Source organism: Topomyia yanbarensis, chromosome 2 (assembly GCF_030247195.1).
Source record: "Topomyia yanbarensis strain Yona2022 chromosome 2, ASM3024719v1, whole genome shotgun sequence".
In the NCBI taxonomy this organism is placed as follows: Eukaryota; Metazoa; Arthropoda; class Insecta; order Diptera; family Culicidae; genus Topomyia; species Topomyia yanbarensis.
In genome coordinates this window covers 402,436,784-402,461,397 of record NC_080671.1, presented here as the reverse complement: position 1 = coordinate 402,461,397, position 24,614 = coordinate 402,436,784, and the positions used below count along the sequence as shown (strand labels likewise).

The following is a 24,614-nucleotide window of genomic DNA, read 5'->3' as shown; positions in this document are numbered from 1 at the left end:
AACATTTTAAGCTTTCACAGACAAATATTTTTTGTTATTGCGAGTTATTGAGATTTTTAAAAGATTTATTATGTACAACAAGAATGTTGACAAAAACGGAACCCATTTGTTGCCAAAATCGGAGTGTGCCAAAATGGGAGCATGCCAAAAACGGAACGTGCCAAAACGGAATCTTACTGTAACTCGAAAAACAAAACAAAAATAGCGAAAAGTTGAAAAAAAATCCATTTTGACGCATTTACTTACTAACGTGTGTCTAAAAAGTCCAAAACTATCGTTTTTCAACTTCACGTAACTAGCAATAACAAATAAAAATTTTGTGTGAAAGTAGATTTTTTCCATTATTACGCATTTACTTTCAAGTGTGCGTTTAAAATGTCTAAAACTATTGATTTTCAAATCCTCGTAGCTTGCAATAACGAACAATATTTATCTGTGAAAAGATGAAAAATTTTCAATTTTGATGCATTTACTTCCCCTTGTGCGTTTAAAATGTCTAAAACGATTGATTTTCAACACCTCTTAACTCGCAATAACAAACAATATTTATCTGTGAAGAGATGAAAATTTTCTAATTTTGACGCATTTACTTCAAACTACTGTGCGTTTATAATGTCTAAAACTATTGATTTTCAACTCCTAGTAACTCGCAATAACAAAAAATATTTATCTGTGAAAACTTGAAAATTTTTCAATTTTGACGCATTTACTTCCCAGTGTGCGTTTAAAATGTCTAAAGCTATTGATTTTCAACACCTCTAAACCGCAATAACAAACAATATTTATTTGTGAAATGTTGAAAGAAATACAATTATCTCATTTTCTATATTTCCAATTATCCGCCAAAGTACGGTATCCAATATTTTACCCATTTTCAATACCGGTTCATTGTCGACATGTCACATAACAAGCAAACCTGTTTTTCTATTATCGCGACCGTTCGCAAACGAACATACATGTCACAGTTCAGTAAATGTACAGCCGCTTGACAAACCAGTTTTGTTTTGAAACATGTACAAACTTTATGACATGTCACGGGGAAAATGTATCGTACACGCGCTTGTGTCACATGTCGCAAGAATCCGCAACTTGTACATGTCACGAGCAAACATGCGACCAGTCACCAGATGACTGGTCAAAACCATGACATTTTCCAGCTATGGTCCCAGGTATATTCGTCGTGGCACATCTCTTCGACGATATTGTCGACTGTCGCGCAGGTCATAGTCCTTCGAAATTCTTCGCACCTAGGGCATTCGTAGATCATGTGCTCCGGAGACTCTTGTATATGACGTGACGAAGCTTGCCCAATTTGATTCCAGTACTTTCGGAAGCATTCATATTCGGACAAAAACTGCGTGAAAAGGAAGTTCACCTCTTCCTGGTTTCTTAACACCCACCGCGATACTTTTGGGATGAGTCGCTGGGTCTACCTTCCTTTCTCCACGTTGTTTCACTCTTGCTGCTACTTAGCCAACGAGTCCGCTCTGATCAGTCTCTTTGCATTCCATGTATTGCTCCGCTTGTAACATTCCACATCCTCAACCAGAGTGATGCAGATGGGGATCATCCTGGCTATGGCGCATACTACCTCCCACGATATCGTTCTGTACGTACTTGTGACACGAACAACTATTAGGTGAGATATGCTCGTCAGCTTCGTCCGATTCCACTTTGAGTTTATCGCAGCAGATCAGGCCGATACATCATACCTCATTATTGAGAATGAGACACCCATCAGGAGACGTCTCTTGCTGTATCTTGCTCCTTCGGTGTTCAGGAATCAGGAATGTATCTTGCTCCTTCGGTGTTTGTCGTGATCGGAATGTATCTTGCTCCTTCGGCGTTTGTCGTGATCGTTACCAATGCGTTAATTGACCTCACAGCATTCTCGCATGCATAGTCGGCATAGCTGTTCTCATTTAACCGATCACATACAGGTGCTTCAGCACACGCATCGATGGAATGGCTTGTCTCCCGATGCTGATTACCACACGCTGGATTTTTTTTCGGTTACTGACCAGCACTACTTCCGTCTTGTGATGATCCAGCTGAAACTTGACGTCAGTTATCCAGGTTTTCACAATGCCTATTGTCTCAGCCGTCAACATCTCCACATCCTCAAGGGTACCACCCGCTTATCGTCAGGACAACGCCATCTGCAAAGCCGATGATCTTGACTCCCCTGGGCAGTTCCAGTGTTAACACTCCGTTGTACATTTTATTCCAAAGCGTTGGACCGAGTATGGAGCCCTGAGGTATTCCCGCTGTAACGCTTATCGGCCTCTGCCCCATGTTGGTCTCGTAGACCAATACTCGATTCTGAATGTTATTTCGATGATGGATTCCCGACCGTCTACCGAATGCGATAGCCGAACCTTCGTCGCACAGTCTTACATCCATCTTCCAACAAACGGTAACCTCTTGCGTTGATCAGCCTGTTACTCCATTTCACGATTTTTACTCCAAGCGTTAAAATCTTTTACTATAATAACCGGCGCTCGTCCGACTAACGAGTCAGTTAGAAACATTGGATTGTACTGCTCTAGTGTCCACCGTGTGGGAGCATAACAGCTACAGACGAATACACCGTTGATCCTGGTGACCACGAAGCCGTCGTGTGTGCTATCCACCACCTCTTGGACAGGGAAACCTCCCTCTACAGTTTCTTGCATGATGGCCGAAACACTGGAACTTGAAACACCTCTCCGTTTGTTTAGTGGTCCTAGGGATCAATCGTAAGGAACACACCGACCATCCGACTATGATCTTACCGGTTGATAAAAGCTGGCTGGCTGCGGCTGGTGATAAGCATATAGCTGCTGTCTGTACTGTACGCCCTCCTGAACCTGATTGACATCGACTCTTTCGCCAGGTTACATTGCTCTATTAGTGCGCTCCTCACTTTGTTTTCTGTTGCCATCTCGTCCAGATTCCTGCACTCGACCACTGCTTCCTGAACTAAAGTTCTTACGTTCGCTAATCCTCCCACCGTTTCTGCCACGAGTTCGCGATAGGCCAAGCGCTTAATCAATGGCTCTTTCTTCAGCTCGAACAGAATGTGGACTTTCTGAGTGCGCCTGGTTCTTACTACCTTCTCCCCAGCTCCTTCACCTTGGGATTCACTATCATCCTTTTGAGGATCGCAGCGTACGTCACGCCGTCTTTTGCATTGACGACTGCTCTATACCTTTCCTGGCGCGGCCTTCTTTCTTCTTTTTATTGCGTTCTTTTCTTTCTGTTTCTTTATCCTCTCTTCTACGGTTTGCTATTCACTCTCCATTTGTCGATAGTTTCAGTGTCTTTCACCGACCTTCTTGGGCTTCTTCAGTTCCTCCTTCTCTCCTGGTGTTTCCTTCACTCTATTCACAGAACGGGAATACCGGTTACCCTTCGGCGTCTCATAGGCTTCTGCATTCGCTATCTCCGTGGTCTTCAGTGTCTTTTCAACGTTTTCAGTTCAGCTTCGCATTCGGCGGCCGCCACGGCGGATTTGATACTAATCACTAGATTCCTGATCTGTCCGTGCACGTTACGTTCACGAATTCGTAGAGTTCTTCCAATTTTTGCCTCAGCTTCGTCACTGTAGGCAGCACATACTGCTGGACTTCTTGGGTAATACTTGGTTTTGATACCCCAACTTTCCTAGGCATCCTATTGGTTTGTCGCCACTCTTACTCGGTATGGGCTGCTCTCGCTGCTGTTGCTATTGCGGTTGCATTTGCTGTTGCACTTGATCGTTTCGCTGGGTCGGTGACCTCACTAGCCTACCTTTGGCGAACGGGCTCACCGCACTTGCATCGTTGGATTTTTTCTTCTTTTTGTTGTTTTTGTCTTCTTTCATGCTTTTTGGGTCCCAACTCCAAGCAGCTATCAACGCTAACCTTTGCAAGCAAGTTTGGTACGATGCGAGGGTAGACGCGGTCTTTCATGGGGTACCGCGTTCAGAGCCGGATCGGCGCTAGTTAGGAACATTCAACTGAACCCTACCAAAGTTTTGACGGGACGGGGGGCAGCCAGTACCGTTAGCCCACTCGATGAACTCCCTATTCGCATCCGTGTTCTGCTGCCGGTATGCCGTAATTGGGATCTTACTGGTATCGATCCCATTGCGCCGGTTTGCACTCCAGTTGGGTTAGGGTGCTTTATGCTGAAGTCTTGAATAAAACCTTAGCGGAAGAGGACCCAACTCGCTTCGATGGAGCTGCTTTCGAATTTATATGGTTTTTATAGAGGTCTAGCAGAGCCCAATATAGCCTTGCTCCATTTCATTTATTTAGTTCAGCATCAATTTCATGATAACACTGTGTTGAGGCAGGATCGTGATTTCCGGCGGTTCAAACTTTCGGGACTCGCACACGGACGACTCGTGGAGGCACAATCGAAAAACGGGACGCCGCACAGTGATTCCACTCCATACAGAAGTTGGCAATAACCCAAAAGGTGTACAAAAACATTTATTTGATAACTTTTTTCCATGATTTCAGGTCTCTGAATCGATTTCCAACATAATCTTATTCGAGAAATGTATGATTTTAATCATGCTGAATGAGCAAACAATTAAACGCATGCTTTCTTTATGAAAATGGATGTTGCATTTTCGATGCAATAATCGCTATCTGTGGCAATCAGAAATTTTAATTCCGGTAGTCGATAACGATACGAAACTCACCAAAACAAATGACTGTGGAATTTTTTTGAATAATTAGGAATCAATCTTTCATAAATATTAATGCAGTACAGTAATAACCCGATATTATTAACTAACCGTAACTTCTTTGTTAATCGAATGGAAAAATTAATAAAATCGAAATATATATGATTTTTTTTTTCAAACAATCAGTGAATAATTTCAAACTGGTTGGTTGCAGAAAATAGAAACCCCAATTTTCAATAAATGCAGATATTTTAATTTTGCAGAACCCTGCGATAACTTGTTGTCAAACTTTAAATCTTTGGATCGCTCTGAAAGAGTTCAAGTTCCTTGTAGAGAGAACGAATTCTATAAGTGAGTGGCGAATCTGCCTGAAAGTGAGATTAGCAATTATTCGATTTAATATAGACAGGAAATTGTAACTTCCCACAAAAAATATTTTTTCATAAGAAACTTTTTTGAAGGTACTTTACCTCGTACAGACTTCAAAGCAATTAAACTATTAATATATTTTGACGAAAAGATATTACAGGGTATAAATCAAGATATTCAAGATATTCAAGTAATTTATTATATATTGAACATTATTGTCACAAAAATTAGTTTTATTTGGCTATTTGGCCTAGTTAAAATGCGAAATAAGAATAATTGTGTACCATATTCAAAATTATCGAAACCATTACTTTTAACATTTGCCATATTTCAAAACTGTTCCAAGCAATAAAAAAACTATTGAAATTCGAGATCAGCTTAGGCTAAGCTTTAAAAATTAATAAAAGATTATAGTAATATTCTTGATACCTACACCTTATCACAAAGTTACCAACCATAAAAAATGGGGATTTGGCGAAAAACGGATTTGGCGAAGATATTTTTTTTTCGAGAATGTTGACGACTTTTCTTAAAAAACGGTTTTTGGGAGCTTTCATATTTGGACAAGTGTAAATGGTTAAAATTGAAATTGTGTAATTATAAACAGTCTCTGAAAATTTCAGATCGATTGGTTCAGCGGTATTTGGAATATTTTAGTCATCACGCGGTCACTTTTCGAAAAGTCGCCTCGAGATAATCACGTTGTGTAATTTATTCACATTTCAATGAAAACGTACCCGAACGTAGAGCACAGAAGACTATTATTTGTTTGATCCTGTTGATTTGAAACACGGCACAACAATACTTAAAGTTTGAAACAGGTCTCCGGAAATACACTGTGATATAGCTTGCACCCATGTATACCCCATGAACTTCAGAGTGCTCAGTTCGCCATGAAAAGTTCACCAAACGCTATTGAGGATATGATACTCACAAATATATGAAATTTATTTTCGGTTTTTGGCCAAGCACAACATATATAAATCCTTAAGGTAAAATAGTAAAAGTATGTATTTATCGAGCAATTTTTGATGAATTAATCATCTGACTGTAATGCAACAGTCTGCGTTTTGGCTCATATAAATGTCGAATTTTGATTGCATTAATCGTAATTCTCAGCGGTCAGTAATCATAAAAAAAACTCAACAAAACTACCGACTGTAAAAATGTTATTAGAAAATTTTCATTCTCAGCAAAGTTACAATCTAAACAATCTTTTTTGAAGACATTAATTCTCTACCTTGAATAGACTTCCAAATTTATCGCAATATTTATTAAAATCTCCAAAAATAAGTTTTCACAATATTTTAATACAACATAATGTTTCCGAATAAAGTATCCCTATATCACTAACCGTTTTCTTTGTGATAAATTCGTGTACAAACAAGCATTTCAAGCACTTTTGAATAATAGAAAAATAATGAATTTGATAAATTATTTCGTATTAATCCCATTTCTGTACAGACTCCTAATAGTGTTACCCAAAAAGTGCCGAAATGTACTTAATGAAAGGACAATGTATCTCTGCCATTCATGCGATTGATATTTTCCTCTGGATTCGATTATTGTATAGGAATAACAAATAGAAATATGCTAGTTTAGGATTAAACACATAATTGAGCTATTTTTGTAAATGACAAGTTTAAATGATTAAATTATAAACAAACTATGAAATTATAAAATAAAATAAAAATAAGAATGTGGAAAAGAATGGAATGGAAGTACCGGCAGGCTTTTTGGTACTTTATGTAACCACTTTTCCAAAAACTTGTAAACAAACTTTCAAAAAGACGAATTTTGCGCTAAATCGTATTCATAGTTGGCAGCACCCTCTCAGATTTTAATGAAATTTTCTGTACATAAAGAGTTTGTCACAAAAAGCCACTTTGCACCTACAAAAAAATGTTAAACAAGTGATTTTCACAAAATTAGTCAAATAAGAAATAAAAAGATTGAAAAAATTCTTCATTGACTCCTACACTGAAAAAAAAATCGATTTTAAAAATTTAAAGTCGGTTTGCAAATAAAAACCCATTTTTGATTTGGATGAAATTTTGTTCCAAGATAGGTAATTATGTTTCCTACTTACCGTCAAAAATTCAAGTTTGTCACTTTTAAGGAAAAAAGTTAATAAAAAAAACTTTTCCTTGACCAAACTGATTTTTTTCTTCAGTATATTTTTATCTAAAACTAAATCAATGAATGCCATAATCATCTCAGACTCCAATAAAACTTGGTTTGTGAGAAGATGTTGTCTAATTTAGCAACAAAGCATATTTTTATTTAGGGGTTAAGTACTTTTTCATTTTTCATAAGATCGAAATTTTTTTATTACTTTATCTGAAAGTACAACTCCTGGAGAATGTTTTCCCATATTTTTATAGAGATCCGAGAAATAGATCGAAAGTTACAGTGCTTCCAAGCGCGCTTCGTCTACCAAGAGCAGTGGTAATTTGAAATTTTAAACTCGATTATCTCGAAATGTAGTTTTACTAAAAATGGTTTTTTCGCGATCACGATTGTCGAAAAACTACTGAATCAATTTTCTTATTTTTTCAATTGATCGTAATAAATTTTTCGCGTACCTTAACGATTCTTTTTTCATTCATAAATTTTTGTTTCATGGATAAGAATTTTTTAATACAATTTTTAGAGCATAAAACAGCGTTTTTTACTAAAAACGTTCTCGAATGCAGGAAAAAGTTATTTTTTATTCAACTAATCGTAAAGGTACGAGGAATGCTCATATACCAATGGAATTTTTTGAGTTTTGGGATTTTAGATGATTTATTGGTCTTCAATCGTGATCACCGCAAACCTCTTAAATAAAAACGGTTTTCGGGAAAAGCCATAACTCCACCAATTATCAAAATATTTTTATAAACGTATGCTTCTTTATTTCACTGAAAAGTGTACTACCAAAATATTATAAGTTTGATGTAATGAAATAATTGCTTTATTCATTTACATAAATTAAAATTTTCTTGACATTTTTATCATTAAAAGGTATGTAACTCCTTAATCAAGAATCCCATTAAAAAGAGTTTACGTCATTAAACGAATATTTCATTATTACTTCTTTATTTTCTTGTTTAGTGCTGAGGAAGAATCAGAGAAAGAAAAAAACCACCACAACATTATGTATTGAATTTTATATATAACATTTGTCTTAGAATTATCTTCAAGCATGCTATTTTGTACTATTTTTATACAAGGAAAATATTTTTGGTTCATCTTTTGAATTAGAAAACCTTTTCTACTTCGCCACTAGGAATAGGCACAAAACTGTGGAATTTTTGAGTACCAGATATTGTTTTGGAGTTATTATACAGCTCTTCGAATTCTTTTGACATTTTGTTGTGAATATGTAGCAGAACATTAATTTTGTGATATTTTTATCAGTTTGTTCAACTGCTCAGTTATATAACTCTCGGGGAGTTGTTATGGTATTTCCATAGTCGCGAGCAAGACTGGATGTTTTTGCCATTCGCTTGAGTGTACCACCAATAGCATCACAGGGTCCTTTTCCATGGGATGCTGCAACAAAATGCCATTCTGCGCTTAACTCATACTTTGATTGGAATCTACACAAGCTTGCGAAGTTTTTCTTATTTTTGTATTGTGCTACTGCTCCATCAGACATAAAATAAACTTTAGAAATTTATTAGTTTTGAGAGGAACAAATGAACTACAGTCTTCATGTCTTCCAGTCTTCTAGTCTTCTAGTCTTCTAGTCTTCCAGTCTTCCAATCTTCCAGTCTTCTGATCTTCCAATCTTCCAGCCTTCCAGTCTTTATTCAAGTTTGTTATGAATATATACCAAGTTCGTTACTGATACTTTTTGCATGTATCAGGCAACTAGCAGCTGGGAAAATGGAATCTGAGATGATTATGACTTTCATTGGTTTAATTTTCGATAAAAATGCACTGAAAAAAAGTCAGTTTAGTTTGGACAAGGAAAATTTTTATTCAAATAACTTTTCAAATGAATTTCATCCAAATCAAAAATGGGTATTTTTGTAAATCGACTTTAAATTTTTAAAACCGATTTTTTTCAGTGTAGGAGTCAACGAAGAATTTTTTCAATATTTTTATTTAAAAATTTGACTAATTTTATGAAAATCACTCCTACAACATTTTTTTTAGGACTTGTCATTTTTAGACTATAGCCATTTGAAAAAAAAGTTGGTAAAGAAAGTTTGGCCCTTTTCAAAAGACAGTCTAGATCATTTTTGGAAAAACAAAGTATGCAAAGTGGCTTTTTGTGACAAAGTTTTCATGTACAGTAAGTTTCATTAAAATCTGAGAGGGTGCTGCCAACATTTGTTCGAGTTGGCGCGAAATTCGTCGAAAGTAGCCCTATTGCTCATATTTAGAGATTGTTGAAACTATGACAAAAAATTTATCTTTAATTTTTCATTTTTTATTGATTATACATATAATATAGGCATTTATTTTTGACTTTATTCTTTACTATATTTTATTCTATGTACTTTGACGATTTGCTAATTTTATTTGTTATTTTTGCTCATTTTGTTTATTAGATTCATTTTTGTATTTTATTAATTTGAATCGTTTGATCAAGAACAGAAATTTTATATGATGGTTAAATTTATTGATTTTTATGAAATTTATTCATGTAATCATTTTTATTCCTATCACTTATGAATTCATTTTAATCATTTTGTTTATTTTTTTCATTGTTTATTTAAATTGTTCTTTAATTTTTTCCATCATTTTATTTATTTGTGTTATTCTTTTTAATTTATTTTGATGTAATTTCCTTGTTTTATTTAATTAATTTTATTAAATTTCCTCATATTATTCATTTCGTTCATATTGCTAATTTTATTTGCTTAATTCATATCCTTAGTTCTTTTTACTTTAATTGTTTTATTCGATTAATTCATTTTATTTGTTATATAAATTTTATTCATAAATTCATTTGGTTGGTTCTACTCCTTATATTTATATGCTATTCATTTCCCTGTCTTCTAGCCGTGAGGTCGAATTTCGAGCATCGTTTTCCAGGATGTATTTATTGCGGTTTTTTTATTTCGCTCATCAAAAAAATTAACTGTTTCTTTTACCTAGAATCCCAAATAGCTCGTGTCTGGCCATAGTAACACTTTTTAAATCAAAACTCGTAAACACACGATATACTAAAATTTTAGAACGGAACATGCCTACACAAACGAAAACACGACTTTATAGAAAACGCATAATGAAATAAAAGTTTAAATAGAATATTATTATTGAAACTTACGATTTAATCGGTTTTGCCAGGGTGATAGATATTCCATACATATATAGATATTATATAGGTATAGATTACAAATATGTAAAACAAAACAAATATTTTTTGAAATCGCCCAACCAGAATTTGTTCATTTTATTCATTTAATACAATTTATTTATTTTATTCTATTCTTTTATTTCGTTCATTATATTCATGTAATTCATTACATTTTATTGTTCATTTTATTCACTTCATTCATTCTCACTGCTAGGTGCAATAAATGGTGTTTTTTTCGGTGTATTTTGTCAATAATTACCACTTACTATGCAATGATACTTACTCATTCGTCATTTCGATCAAACTTTCTTTTATAATTCACAATGTTCTTAAATTGTTTTGATACGCCATTTTAAAAACTATGTCTGAAAAAAAACATTTGAACGAAAAAAAAAAGATTCTAGGGTGGAAACCAACATATTAATAAGGTTTAATATAAATTGAACATTGTCGATACAAAAAACCCATTTTATTCGTTAGTTGGCCTGGTTAATGTGAGAAGTACTGTTATGGACCAAGTGCAAAATGATCAAAATATCACTTTTAACATTGGACGGTTTATTTCACAATAGTTCTTAATAATCAAAATAAGACATCAAAATTTGAGATCAGCTTGGATTATTTTCTGGAAATCAAAAAAAAAATTTTTTGCGATTATCAACTTCATACAACTTGATACCTAGCCCTTGCGTAGTTTCTACAGTCAACGGTGAAAAAAATTAATCATAACTCTTTTGTCGCAGATTTGCGCAAGATCGCACTAAGATTTCCTTAAAGTACACAAAAATTGCCACAAATTAAAGTTGGAGTGATCCGTTTCTGCCTTTTCCTTCCTATTTAATAACCTAGTTGTATTATTGCATTATAGCGCCATATGTTTTCCACGAAAGGAATGAAAAACATCTTTCAACACCTCTTGTTCAAAATGCTCTGGAGAGCTTATTTGTCATACGATAATCAAGAAAATTGGAAGTATGATGTCTGAAGTGCCGTAGAATTGGGAAAAAATAATATGGCATATGAATTAAATAAAAACTTTTTGGGGGTTTTTGCCATCGCGGCATCACTGTGCGCCGATGGAATAGGGCTCACGAGAAATAACTACGCACTACTATCTGTTCCTCTCGACGGTTTAATTGGGAAAAAGAGTTTGTATTACTACTATAGCTACAATGTAAACCTACGTTGCTTGAATTCAATTTTCTTACACTCTAATTTTGTGGCAAGTCCACTGACAGCACTGACAGCATTCGGTGTAACCTTTTCTACCGACCGAACTGTCACACTGAATCAACAATTTGCCTCCACAATACTCGATTTGTAGCTGCAGCTCTCCAACGTCGGTTACGCCCAACACTCGCCAAATCACGTTCCACCTGGTCCGCCCATTGTGCTCTCTGCGCTCCTCGCCTTCTTGTACCAACCGGATCATTAGCGAACATTATCTTTGCAGGATTGTTGTCCGGCATTCTTGCAACATGCCCTGCCCACCGTATCCTTCCTGCTTTGGCCACCTTTGGGATACTGGGTTCGCCATAGAGTGCAGCGAGCTCGTGGTTCATCCTTCGCCGCCACACACAGTTATTTATTTATTTATTTATTGATTGATTTTCCATCTGACCTACATGGTCTACATGAAATATGAAATATGGAATGAGGAAAAGCCCATTTGCAGTTAGTGTGACACCCTCCAAATGGGCGTAAAAACCTCATTATCTTTTCACACATACACATTAAACAATATTGCACGTTAAATTACATTACATTACTTAATTAATAATACATCTAACAAATCAAAATCTAATGCACTAAGTCAACCGCTTAAGCCTATTTCTAAAAATATCACATGAAACAGAGAAGTCAAAAAATTCATACACACTATTAAAAACACTACACATCGCCCTTACGGGTTCGTTCTGTCCATAATTAGTACTTTGATAGTCGAGTCTTAGAAAATCCCACGATCTTAAGCTTCTAGGGGGTGCGTTTACATTTATCTGTGAAAGTATATTTGGGGCATCTATTTCACCTGTTAGAACTTTTCCTACAAACACTGCTCTGGAGATATTTCGTCTTTTTGAAAGGGTGTCCATATCAAGCAAACGACAACGATCAATGTAAGGTGGCAGCTCTATCGGGTTGCGCCATGGCAGAGATTTAAGAGCAAATCGGAGAAATCTAGCTTGTATAGATTCAATCCTGTTAATCCAGATACTCGCATACGGACACCAGATGATAGCTGAAGCTTCCAGGACAGAGCGAACGAGAGAGAAATACAGTGCTCTCAGGCAATATGGATCAGTAAACTCTTTGGCTATTCTGATGATAAAACCAAGGTTCCTGTTGGCTTTCGCAATGATGTGGGAATAGTGATCTCTGAACGTCAATTTAGAATCCAGCAGTATTCCAAGGTCCCTGACAACTGACACTCTTTCAAGTGTTTTCCCTGAGATAGTATAACACCACAAGATTGGATTTTTTTTACGCGTGAAAGAAATTACTGAGCATTTAGATACACTGAGAGTCAACCGGTTTCGAGCACACCAGTTGCAAAACTCATCTAGTTGTCGCTGTAGTTCGATGCAGTCTAATTCAGATCGCACAATGAGGAACAGTTTAAGGTCATCTGCATAGATAAGTTTGCATCCTGGTGGAAGGATATAACAAACGTCATTGAAGAATAAGGAGAACAGCAAGGGTCCGAGATTACTACCCTGGGGTACACCTGATAAATTTATGAAGTTGTGTGATTCGATATTTCCTAGTTTGATAGATAGGGTACGGCCAACAAGGTATGACTCCAGCCACTTAGTGAAGTTGAGTGAGGCACCCAGCCTTTCTATTTTCGCCAGTAGAAGCGAGTGATCAACACGATCAAACGCTGCTTTAAGGTCAGTATAAATAGTATCTACTTGTGCTCCGCCTTCCATACTTTTAATACAATGTGAAGTGAACTGTGCTAAGTTCGTTGATGTTGATCTACCTGGGAAGAACCCATGTTGATCCGTCGATATATATGTTTTGGCTTCCCGGAACAACACATTGCTTACTAAAATTTCGAACAGCTTAGACCCCGCACAGAGAGAGGTTATGCCTCGATAATTTGCTATGTCCTGCTTATCACCTTTTTTAAAGACAGGAAACATAACTGACTTTTTCCAACACAGAGGAAACGTCCCTTGCGACAACGATTGATTAAAGATCAGTTTTAGAGGAGCAGAAAGGGCTCTAGCGCATCTTTTTAAAATAATAGCAGGAATCCCATCTGGACCAGCCGATGTCGAGGATTTCAATTTTTCAATGGCAGCAACAATATCTTCTTCGGAAAAACGGATGCTACCTAGATTCATCACGTCACTGGGAACATCGCGTAGTCCGATTTCAACCTGTACTGGAGTAGTCGGAACTGTTTCAAATGCACTCGAAAAATGTTTTGCAAACAGTTATCCTGCACACCGCCAAAGATCGTCCTTAGCACCCGTCGCTCGAAAACTCCTAGCGCTTGTAGGTCCTCCTCGAGCATGGTCCTAGTCTCGTGCTCGTAGAGAACCACCGGTCTTATAAGCGTTTTGTACATGGTGCATTTGATGCGAGGGTGAATCTTTCTTGACCGCAGTTTCTTCTGGAGCCCATAGTAGGCCCGACTTCCACTGATGATGCGTCTTCGGATTTCACGGCTCACGTTATTGTCAGCTGTTAATAAGGTCCTAGGTAGACAAAATCCTCCACTACCTCGAAGGTATCCCCGTCGATCGTAACGCTGTTTGCTAGCCGTATCCCGTCGTTTTCGGTTCCGCCTACCAGCATATACTTTGTTTTGGACGCATTTACCATCAGTCCGACCTTCGCTGTTTCGCGTTTTAGGCGGGTATACAGGGCTGCCACCGTTCCAAATGTTCGGGCGATAATGTCCATGTCGTCCGCGAAGCATACAAATTGGCCGGATTTCGTGAAGATCGTGCCCTTGCTGTTGAGCCCGGCTCGTCGCATCACACATTTCCAGAGCGATGTTGAATAGTAGACACGAGAGTCCATCACCTTGTCTCAGTCCCCGTCGAGATTCGAATGGACTGGAAAGTTCGCCCGAGATGCTTACGCTGTTTTGTACACCGTCCATCGTTGCTTTGATCAGTCGAGTCAGCTCTCGGGAAAGCTGTTTTCGCCATGATTTTCCATAGCTCTACGCGGTCGATACTGTCGTATGTCGCCTTGAAATCGATGAACAGGTGGCGCGTTGGGACCTGGTATTCACGGCATTTCTGGAGGATTTGCCGTACGGTGAACATCTGGTCCGTTGTCGACCGGCCATCGATGAAACCGGCTTGATAACTTCCCACGAACTCATTTACTTTAGGTGATAGACGACGGAAGATGATCTGGGATAGCACTTTGTAGGCGGAATTCAAAATGGTGATCGCTCTGAAGTTCTCACACTCCAAATCCTTTCTTGTGAATGGGGCAGATCACCCCTTCTGTTCACTCCTCCGGTAGCTGTTCGGTTTCCCAGATCCTGACTACTATCCGTGCAGACAAGTGGTCAACTTTTCCGGGCCCAACTTGATGGGTTCTGCTGCAATACCATCTTTGCCAGTTGCTTTATTGTTCTTGAGTTGTTGGATGGCATCGTTAACTTCCCTCAACGTGGGAGTTGGTTCATTCCCGTCCTCAACTGCACTGACGTAGTCAAATCCTCCGTTGCCTTGGTCATCTGTACCTACATTCTCCTCGCCGTTCAGGTGCTCGTCGAAGTGCTGCTTCCACCTTTCGATCACCTCACGGTTGTCCGCCAGCAGGCCCCGTCCTTATCCCTACATATTTCGGCTTGCGGCACGAAGCCTTTGCGGAATGCGTTGAGCTTCTGGTAGAACTTCCGTGTATCTTGAGAACGGCACACCAGTTCCATTTCCTCGGACAGGCAGCGTTTTTTCTCCCGGAAGAGGCGTGTCTGCTGCCTCCGCTTCTGTTTATATCGTTCCACATTCTGTCGGGTTCCATGCTGCAGCATGACCGCTCGCGCTGCATTCTTCTCCTCCAAAACCGCTCTGCACTACTCGTCGAACCAATCGTTCCGTCGTTTCCGTTCCTCGTGCCCGACAATGTTCTCAGCTACGTTGTTGATGGCTGCTTCTACTGCTCTTCAGCAGTCCTCTAGAGGAACCAAGTCGAGCTCTCTCTCGTCCGGTAACTCTCCCTCGAGATGCTGCGCGTATGCAGTGGCGACATCTGGTTGCTTCAGTCGCTCCAGATCGTACCAAGGCGGCCGTCGGTACCGTACATGATTAATGACGGATAGTTTTGGGCGCAATTTAACCATCACCGTCGATGTTAGCGCCACGATAGGTCCTGACGTGGATAATGTCGGATAAGTGCCGTCCCTCGATCAGGACGTGGTCGATTTGCGATTCCGTCTGTAGCGGTGATCTCCAGGTGTAACGATAAGGGAGGCTGTGCTGGAAGAAGGTGCTACGAATGGCCATGTTCTTGGAGACTGCGAAATCAATGAGTCGAAGGCCGTTCTCATTCGTCAGCTGGTGAGCGCTGAACTTTCCAATCGTCGGTCTGAATTCCTCCTCCTGGCCTACCTGAGCGTTTAAGCCCCCAATGATGATCTTGACGTCGTGGCTTGGGCAGCGGTCGTATTCTCGTTCGAGCTGCGCCTAGAAACCGTCTTTGTCATCATCGGTGCTTTCGGAGTGAGGGCTGTGCACGTTATTTATGCTGATGTTGAAGAAACGGCCCTTTATCCTCAACCTGCACATTCTTTCGTCGATCGGCCACCAACCGATCACGCGCCTTTGCATATCGCCCATCACAATGAAAGCTGTCCCTAGCTCTTGTGTGTTGCTGCAGCTCTGGTTCGCACCATGGATCCTGTCCAACACACCTCTGCAGCGCTACGATTTCGAATCCACGGTCCTTGAGAACATCGGCGAGTACGCGGGTGCTCCTGATGGAGTTGAGAGATCTGCAGTTCCACGTTCCGAGCTTCCAATCGCTAGTCCCTTTTCGTCGCAGTGGTCGTCGCCATTGGTATCGGGTCGCATTCTTATCTTGTTGACTTTTCTCTGTAATTGGTTTTTTTATGGCTGGCTCGCAGGGCCTAACACCAACCCCCTAACTTTCCGGAGGACCATAGTGCATAGTTGAGCTTAGAGTCCTTCACTGGCACTCGGACGATGATCAGCCGCCCCTAACATGGGGAACAGACGCTGTTTTGAGCCGCTCCTCCTGGAGATCAGACGATCAGGCTTGCAGCAGCCTACGACCAAAGTTCCCACCGGGGTTGGTTACCCGATCTTCCCTAAGGTTGCTCGTAGTTCCCGGCCAGTACCACGGGGAGGTAGGGATAGGAGTTGCTAGGAAGAGGCTCTGTCCTACGCATTATCCAACCTTTACCGACCCTTGCCTTGCGACGTGCAGGGAGCTACTTAAAACGGGAGGATCAGACATCAAGCCGGATAATGTAGCCTACAGAATAAAGACGTAAAGACGTGGAACGCAGTAAACAGAGTTATGATGTCGTTTATGACCATTTTACAGCGGAAACGGCGTAATGAACATCGAGCAACGGTTTCGGGAGAGCAATCACCGCCAGGGAACTCTCCGCAGAAATAAACTAGATCCACCGCAGAGTAGAGTAGAGTAGTCGAGTAGACTGCAAAAGAGCACCGAGTATGAGTTGTCGAAGCGCCAGCGAACCGGACGTCCCGCTCCATTCGGAATCGATCACGGCAACCCACCAGTTGTTTCGATAAAAATTAAGCGAAAACCAAAAAAGAATCGTTATTGGGAGAACTTTTTTCACCAGGAAACTCTCCATCAGCGTAAGCTAGATTCACCGCTGGGGACTAGACCAGTCGCGGGTCATCAGGGCACCAGTAAACCAGACGCCCTGCTTCACCGAAATCGCCGAACTGACCTTGACACCCAGCTGACTTCGGGAGAACTTCTCTCACCGGGGAACTCTCTGTCGGAGTAGGTCAGGTCCATCGTCGGGGACTAGACCGACTAGATCGCGAACAAGTCGGACGCTCAAAGGTACTGAATAGCACAAGGGAACTGAAGGGCTCAGTAATTTAGACAGTCCGAAGTTTGCCGCCCAGATTGTCCTTGTAGGGGAAGAGCACTAATTCTAGACCCACAGCTAGCTTTCATACTATATTTCCTGATTAAACATCATGTTAACATGATTTAATCTGTTCCACAATATTGCGCCACGTCACTCGGTCACTTGCTGCTTGTCTCCAACCTCTCAGGTGCCCGATACTCGCCAGGTTCTGGTCCACTTGGTCCAGCCACCGGGAACGCTGCGCTCCTCTCCGACTTGTACCTGCCGGATTGGAGGTGAAAACCAACTTGGTAGGGTTGTTTTCCGGTATCCTCACAACATGCCCCGCCCACCATACCCTTCCAGCTTGAGCTATTTTCCGGATACTTGGCTCACCATAGAGTCGCGCAGGTTCGTGGTTCATCCTTCTCCTCCACACGCCATCCTCCCCCACACCACCGAAGATCGTTCTCAGCACCCTGATTTCGAAGACTTCGAATGCTTGCAGATCCTCCTCGAGCATTGTCCACGTTTCGTGTCCGTAGAGAACCACCAGTCTAATCAGTGTGTTGTATATGGCGCATTTCGTGCGGTGGTGAAGCTTCCTGGATCTCAAAGTTTTGTTGTGTCCGACTTCCAGAGATAATACGCCTTCTGATCTCCCGGCTGGTGTTATTGTCCGCAGTCACCAATGAGCCTAGATAGATGAACTCTTCAACCACCTCGAACTCGTTGCCGTCGATCGTAATACTACTGCCCAAGCGTTCCCTATCGCGATCGGTTCCCCCAGCCAGCATGTACTTCGTCTTAGACACATTTATCTTCAGTCCTACTCGCGCTTCAGTCGGGTACCGTCTACCATCTCCTTGTTTCTACCGATTATGTCCACGTCGTCAGCGAAGCACGCGAACTGTCCGGACCTCGTGAATATCGTGCCTCGCATGATGAACCCCGCTCTTCGCATTACACCTTCCAGCGCTATATTGAACAGCAGGCAGGACAACACATCGCCTTGTCTTAGTACCCGCTTTAGGATCAACTATGGTGTGCAGCATCCGAGGGCGGGAGATCCCTGTCAGGTGGAAGTCCAATCACTTCGACAGCGAAGCTTTCACCGCGGCCCTGGGACTGGAGACAACACCGACAATCTAAGCGGGGATGCGCTGGTAGCTGTTCTATCACGCGTGTGCGACGCCACTATGCCGAGAAAAACCCTGCCAAGAAACGGCAGATGCCCGGTATACTGGTGGAGTGCCGAGATTGCAGCTCTACGATCAGCCTGCCGCAGAGTTAGACGTAGGATACAAAGAGCCCGCACCGAGGGTGCAAGAGAGAACCGCCGTGAAGTGTTTCGAGCTGCGAAATTGGCCCTTAACAAAGCCATTAAAAGCAGCAAGAGAGCGTGTTTCGACAACCTGTGTGAGAGCGCCAACACGAATCCGGGGGGTGACGCCTACAGAATCGTGATGGCCAAGACCAAAGGGGGCTCTTCACCCCCAGAACGGTCTCCGGACCGGTTGGCGACGACTATCGGAACACTCTTCCCGTCTCGAGCCACAAGCCCCTGGCCACCTGCACTACGAGACAGTGCGGGCACGGTAGAAATGGTGGCTCCGGTGACGAATGAAGAGCTACTCGCAGTGGCTAATTCCCTAGCAACGAACAAAGCTCCAGGCCGGATGCGCTCTCAAGGCAGCGATTATAGCGAACCCGAACATGTTCAGACTAGCTATGCAGAGATGCCTTGACGAGTGCCGCTTCCCAGATAGATGGAAAAGGCAGAAATTGGAGTTGTTGCCGAAGCCTGGGAAGCCGCCAGGCGACCCATCGGCGTACAGACCAATCTGTCTAATCGACACGACTGGCAAATTGCCTGAGAGGATCATCCTCAACAGGCTAACCCCGTACGCAGAAGGTACGGACGGCCTGTCAATCAACCAGTTTGTTTTTCGGAAGGGTAAGTCCACGGTGGACGCTATCAACTCAGTGATAAAAACTGCCGAGATAGCGATCCAACGGAAAAGGCGAGGTATTCGATACTGTGCGTTAGTGACACTTGACGTGAAGAACGCATTCAACAGCGCAAGTGGGATGCCATCGCGCTCTCGTTACACCGGCTTAGGCTACCGGTGGGTCTGTACCGGATCCTGGAAAGCTACTTCCAGAACCGCGTACTGCTATACGAGACCGATGCCGGTCAGAAAAGGGTTCCGATTACCGCCGGAGTCCTGCAGGGCTCGATCCTAGACCCGGTGCTATGGAACCTCATGTATGACAGGGTTCTGAGACTGAAGTTCCTTCCTGGGGTCAAGATCGTCGGCTTTGCCGATGACGTAACCTTGGAGGTCTATGGGGAGTCAATCCCTGAGGTAGAACTAACTGCAGAACACGCGATCAACACGGTGGAGGAATGAATGAGCGCGAGAGGCCTGGAGCTCGCTCAGCATAAGACGGAAGTAGTTATCGTCAACAACCGCAAGTCGGCACAACATGCAGTTATCCATGTGGGAGAAGTCGTGATCACCTCACAGCGGAGTCTGAAGTCTCTCGGAGTCATTATAGACGACAAGCTGACCTTCGGCAGCCACGTCGACTATACATGCAAGAGAGCGTCGACTGCTGTCGCGGCACTATCGAGGATGATGTCCAACAGCTCAAAGGTGTGCGCCAGTAGACGTAGGCTACTGGCAGGCGTTGCCGTATCTATCCTCAGGTATGACGGCCCGTCATGGTCAAGAGCACTGAGGGTAACCAGTTACCTACGGAAACTGGAGAGCACCTACCGCGTGATGTGCCTCAGAGTGATATCTGCTTACCGCACGGTATCACACGATGAATCCTGCGTGATAGCGAGCATGATGCCAGTCGGGCTGGTCATCCGGGAAGATGAGGAGTGTTTCGAGGGAAATAACACGATCGCCTAAGGCAGTTCGTGGAATCAATATTTCGATTGTAGTTGTTGAAGTATTGGCCGTAGCTCCATCCTGCTAGAATCAAAATTCTTCAGGATAATTGCCATCGTTACCTACCGGGTGTGTTACATTGCAAATACCGGTCCCAAGCAACACTTGCAACATGTAATGGCCGCGGTTTGTTGCATAACCATATACTTTTGCTGGTGCGCTTTTTCAGTTGCTAAATTAGTTGAATAATGGTTTATGTACGCTTCTTTTCAACAAGTTTTGTTGTAGAGATTACTAATCAACAAGCGGTGCTGCTCGGGGTCTGTTCGTACGTATACGTTCTTCGACGGGGGGTCAGATTTAACACTACTCAACCAGGAACTGTCAGAAGAGTTGGTGGTAGTAGGAAATGTGTAACCGTTGTGTATGAGATGGACCGGAAGCTTCCAACAAAACGAGACCAACTCCCGAGTCGTCAGACTGGAAGTATCAGGAATACAAAATACAGCCAAGCAGTGCGAGCTGAATTGTTGAAAACCTCCTTTTAACGCACCAAACGCTCGATACAGAGGAATCCGCGGACTGCCCATCGCGAAGCAAGACCACGTATACTAATCGGAATGAAGCACCTAGGAGTCAGTGTAGCACTGAAGATCAAGGGTGGACACGATGAAACGTTTGCAGTGAATACACGGCTAGTATGGACCGTTTGCGGCGGATGGAAGCTACATGATCCCTTTGCGGCTGGACAATGTGCATTTTATGTGTACGTAGATGCAGAACACTCCGATGAGAACTTGCATCAAGCCGTGAAGGCCCATTCCGCATTGGACAGCCCTGCATCACAAAATTCGACAAGGCTCTTCGCTCTTTCTATGATCAACTTGCTGAGAATATCTTAAAGTTTCGTACCCAACTTGTTGACAATCTCTATGAAACAGGTCTACTTTGGCGCTACAACGATATCTGTCTAGCTTACAGCTGAGAAATGCCCCCCCCCCCCCCCCCGGAAATTTTTCTTACTACGCCACTGACGAAATTATACAATGCAAGGCAGTTCAATTGTACCACCATTTTATCATCTTTTCGGGAGAATGACTAATTAGGTTAAACCCCTTATAAACAACCAACCAACCTAACAGTTCGTCCAAAATAGGCTAAACTCCGAGATGGTCGGATAACCGTCTTTAATCGATAGCTGTCATAAAGCCAATCCCCCACCGATGCAACGACGAGCACAAAAGAAAGTCTATTGTTATTTTCTTTTTTCGTTCTTATTAAGATGTTGCACGTCACTCGATGCTCTCAAATTGACGGAAACACATGCCAACTCCCGGCATGCGAGAGGCGTCCCAAACTTTCCCAGCGGTGCAAACGAGAGTGAAGAGCTAATAAATGCTGTCATGGGCACGAACAAGTCGGAAGTTTTCGCGCATACATACCGCCCGCCCTGTGTTGCCCTGGAAACACACAATCACCCTCATCAACACCCAGCGTCTACTTTCCATCACCGACCGCCAGTACCTACAATCCAGCAGAACTCATTCTTTTGACGATGCTAGTCCTCATTATTGTGAGGTGTAATTAAGATGCTTGGTGGGGTATTTAACTGCGCGAATATAATGCACACACATTGGAGGGGGAATTAAAGAGCGATTAAAGCAAGGACCCTCGTTTTAATGTGGAACATTTTTCCTGCTCCGTAATTGTCTAGCTTGATTGTGATCCGGATCGATTCTGGGCCAAGTTTTCCCCTCGCTAAACCGGGTGTGATGGAATCTAACAAAGCAAATGGTTCGCTGGTGACGGTTACGAAAAGCTTTTTACTTCAATAAGCTAATTAGTTTTTGATTGTTCGGAAACGGAATTGGCTGATGGTTCAGCGATTCAGCACCTGACCTAGATCCGAAGGACATTGTTTAAGACGCCCGAAAAAAATCCATTGCTTTTTGTAAAGCTGTCGAATTTCGCTGCGCCACCGGTGAAATTAGAGAAAAAGACTCGAACCGCAATAATTAAGCAAATTTGTTGCCGAAACAAAACAAAAAAATCTTTCTCGAGACTTGCTTCGTAAACAGTAAGCGTTCATTCAAGGAAAGCTGGATTATGCCTTCCGCCGAAATTCCAATCAGCTTGAGACGAATGGAGTTTTATTTATCATAATTAATTTCAGTTTTGTTGTCGACTAATTAAGGGGCAGACTTTCGATTGTTCAGACACCAGCCGATTACCAAACAACAGACAATAGACGAGAGTGTGGGTAGGTATGCAAAAAGTCAGCCAAGAATACTTACGGTTCATGTCCAAGGTTACGGACGCCGAAATGGGATTCGTAACATTGTTGTTCGACGCCGTACAGGTGAAGATGGCCTTCAGGTGTTTCCGCTCGAGGCGGTTCAAGATCAGAGTGTTTTTCACTCGCCGCTCCGACAGGATGGTGGAGGAGTGGTTCACTATTTCGTTGTCGTACCACCAGTTTACGGTGGGTGTTGGGCGACCTAGAAGGAATAGAAGAAGCGAGAAACATAAGAACTAGGTTTTTATTGAAGAATAAAGTCGTAATTTCCTGCCAGAAAATGGCATAAAATTAAATGTTTTTTCAACGGACTCGCCCCTTTAAATAAGCTCATCTGGTTGTCTGGCCCTGATGGAATTTCCACTGCACCAGCTTTACCATATCAAAATTATTACATTCGATCCAAGCGGCGGAACGGTTCGGCGTGGGTACGGGCAAAGCGAAACTCATCGGCAGAATCTGCTGACACAAACACACACACACCCACTGCACTGTATCGTTTACAGATAATTAAATTTGGTGAAAATAAATAAAACAATTCCACCCCACCATAAAGTTTGCATAAAAGTCCGCGATGCTGAATTTAATTAAACTCTAAATGAGCTTCGGCGCACGGGAAAATCGGGAAATAAAAATGGCGTGCTTAATGATCAGTCAGTTTTTATGTTGCGATATTTTATATATAATTTTTTTTTCAATCATTGTTTGAAGTGAAATATTTAATGCAGCATTCGAGAGGCCAACCCGCTTGCAAATGGTTAATTAATTGTTTTGTTATCACACGCGCAACACCTCGACGGGTTTCATATAATTCGTTTGGAAAGGTTGTTTATAATAGTTTGATAAATTGGTGTCGTTACTTTCCCGGTAAAATGTTGCTATGTAGTGATACTGGGAACCGTTCACTGGAAGATCACAGTTGCGAGCAATGATTGAATTGAGTTACGGGACATGTTAATTAACCGTTGCTTGGTAGTTATATTGCATGTGTTTCTGAAAATCGCCTTACACTGAATCTAATCTTGATTAAGAGTCTATCTTGAAAATCCTTCTCTTAAACTATATTGAAGCGCATAAAATATGTTTAATCTCGTGTTAAAATTTTTCAGTCTAAAGCAAACGAATGGTATTGCTGAAGACAATATCTTTTCGAAGGAGTACCGCGTCTACGAACCCACAAACAAAGTTGAGATAAACGGCGTAACCCCCGAAATGACAAGCGTGAATATGCTATAACGTTAACGTATATGTTTCAAAGACCTCCTGCTGTAGTCAGTCACACAGGACGAATCTATGTACATTTAAACTAGTATCAGGTGATATTCGCTGGATCTGTATTGTCCGATTACGATCTCGTTGTAGTCATCGGTTTCCTCTCATAATCGGCAGTGATATAAATGTCCAACACATAATTTGGGATAATTATGACATTCTACTAAGCCGCTCAAAATGTTTTGAGTTTTGGAAAAGCTTTCGGATGAATAATTTACATAAATAAAGAAAAGATGATTTTCAGAAATCAATTAGTATTTCTGCCAATATTGATCAGTACTGTTCGACTCGTTGCGCGCATTTCATTGCATTATTAGTCCCGCTTATTCTACGACGTTAACCATGCAGAGATTGTAAGACATGACATGTTTGGAATCAGGAGTCAGCTATAGTTAATTAGATTTGCGATAACAATTTCATAATCCAAGAAATGCAACGGACGAGCTCCGGTTGTAGCCCTTCGTTGCGTAAAAAGAACAATTGATGTTTTATTTGGATTAACTGATAATCCAACAAAAAGACATCATTGCTCAACGACACATAAGGCTTGTTGCATCAAATCAAAAAGTGTGTTAATGCAAATACCGGTGATCATTATACGATAATCATTGGCGAAACCGTACGTCGGAAACACAAGCTCATTAAGTTTCCTCAACAAGCCATCGGCAACAAGTTCCCATAGAAGTGGTGACAGCACACCACATTGAGGACATCCGCAGGCCTTATGCGTTTTTGTACTTGTCTTAACGATGAGTGCAGATGTCGGTTGCTAA

General features: G+C 41.6%; 1 protein-coding gene across 1 annotated transcript in view; it reads right to left on the bottom strand.

The window, feature by feature from the left end:
* The window catches only part of LOC131680858 (nephrin-like), a 386,752-nt gene that overhangs the window by 218,080 nt on the left and 144,058 nt on the right, over positions 1–24,614 (bottom strand). The window contains exon 6 of the mRNA XM_058961572.1: positions 22,568–22,771. Coding sequence (XP_058817555.1) covers positions 22,568–22,771 — 204 coding nt within the window. The remainder of the gene's footprint in view (positions 1–22,567; positions 22,772–24,614) is intronic.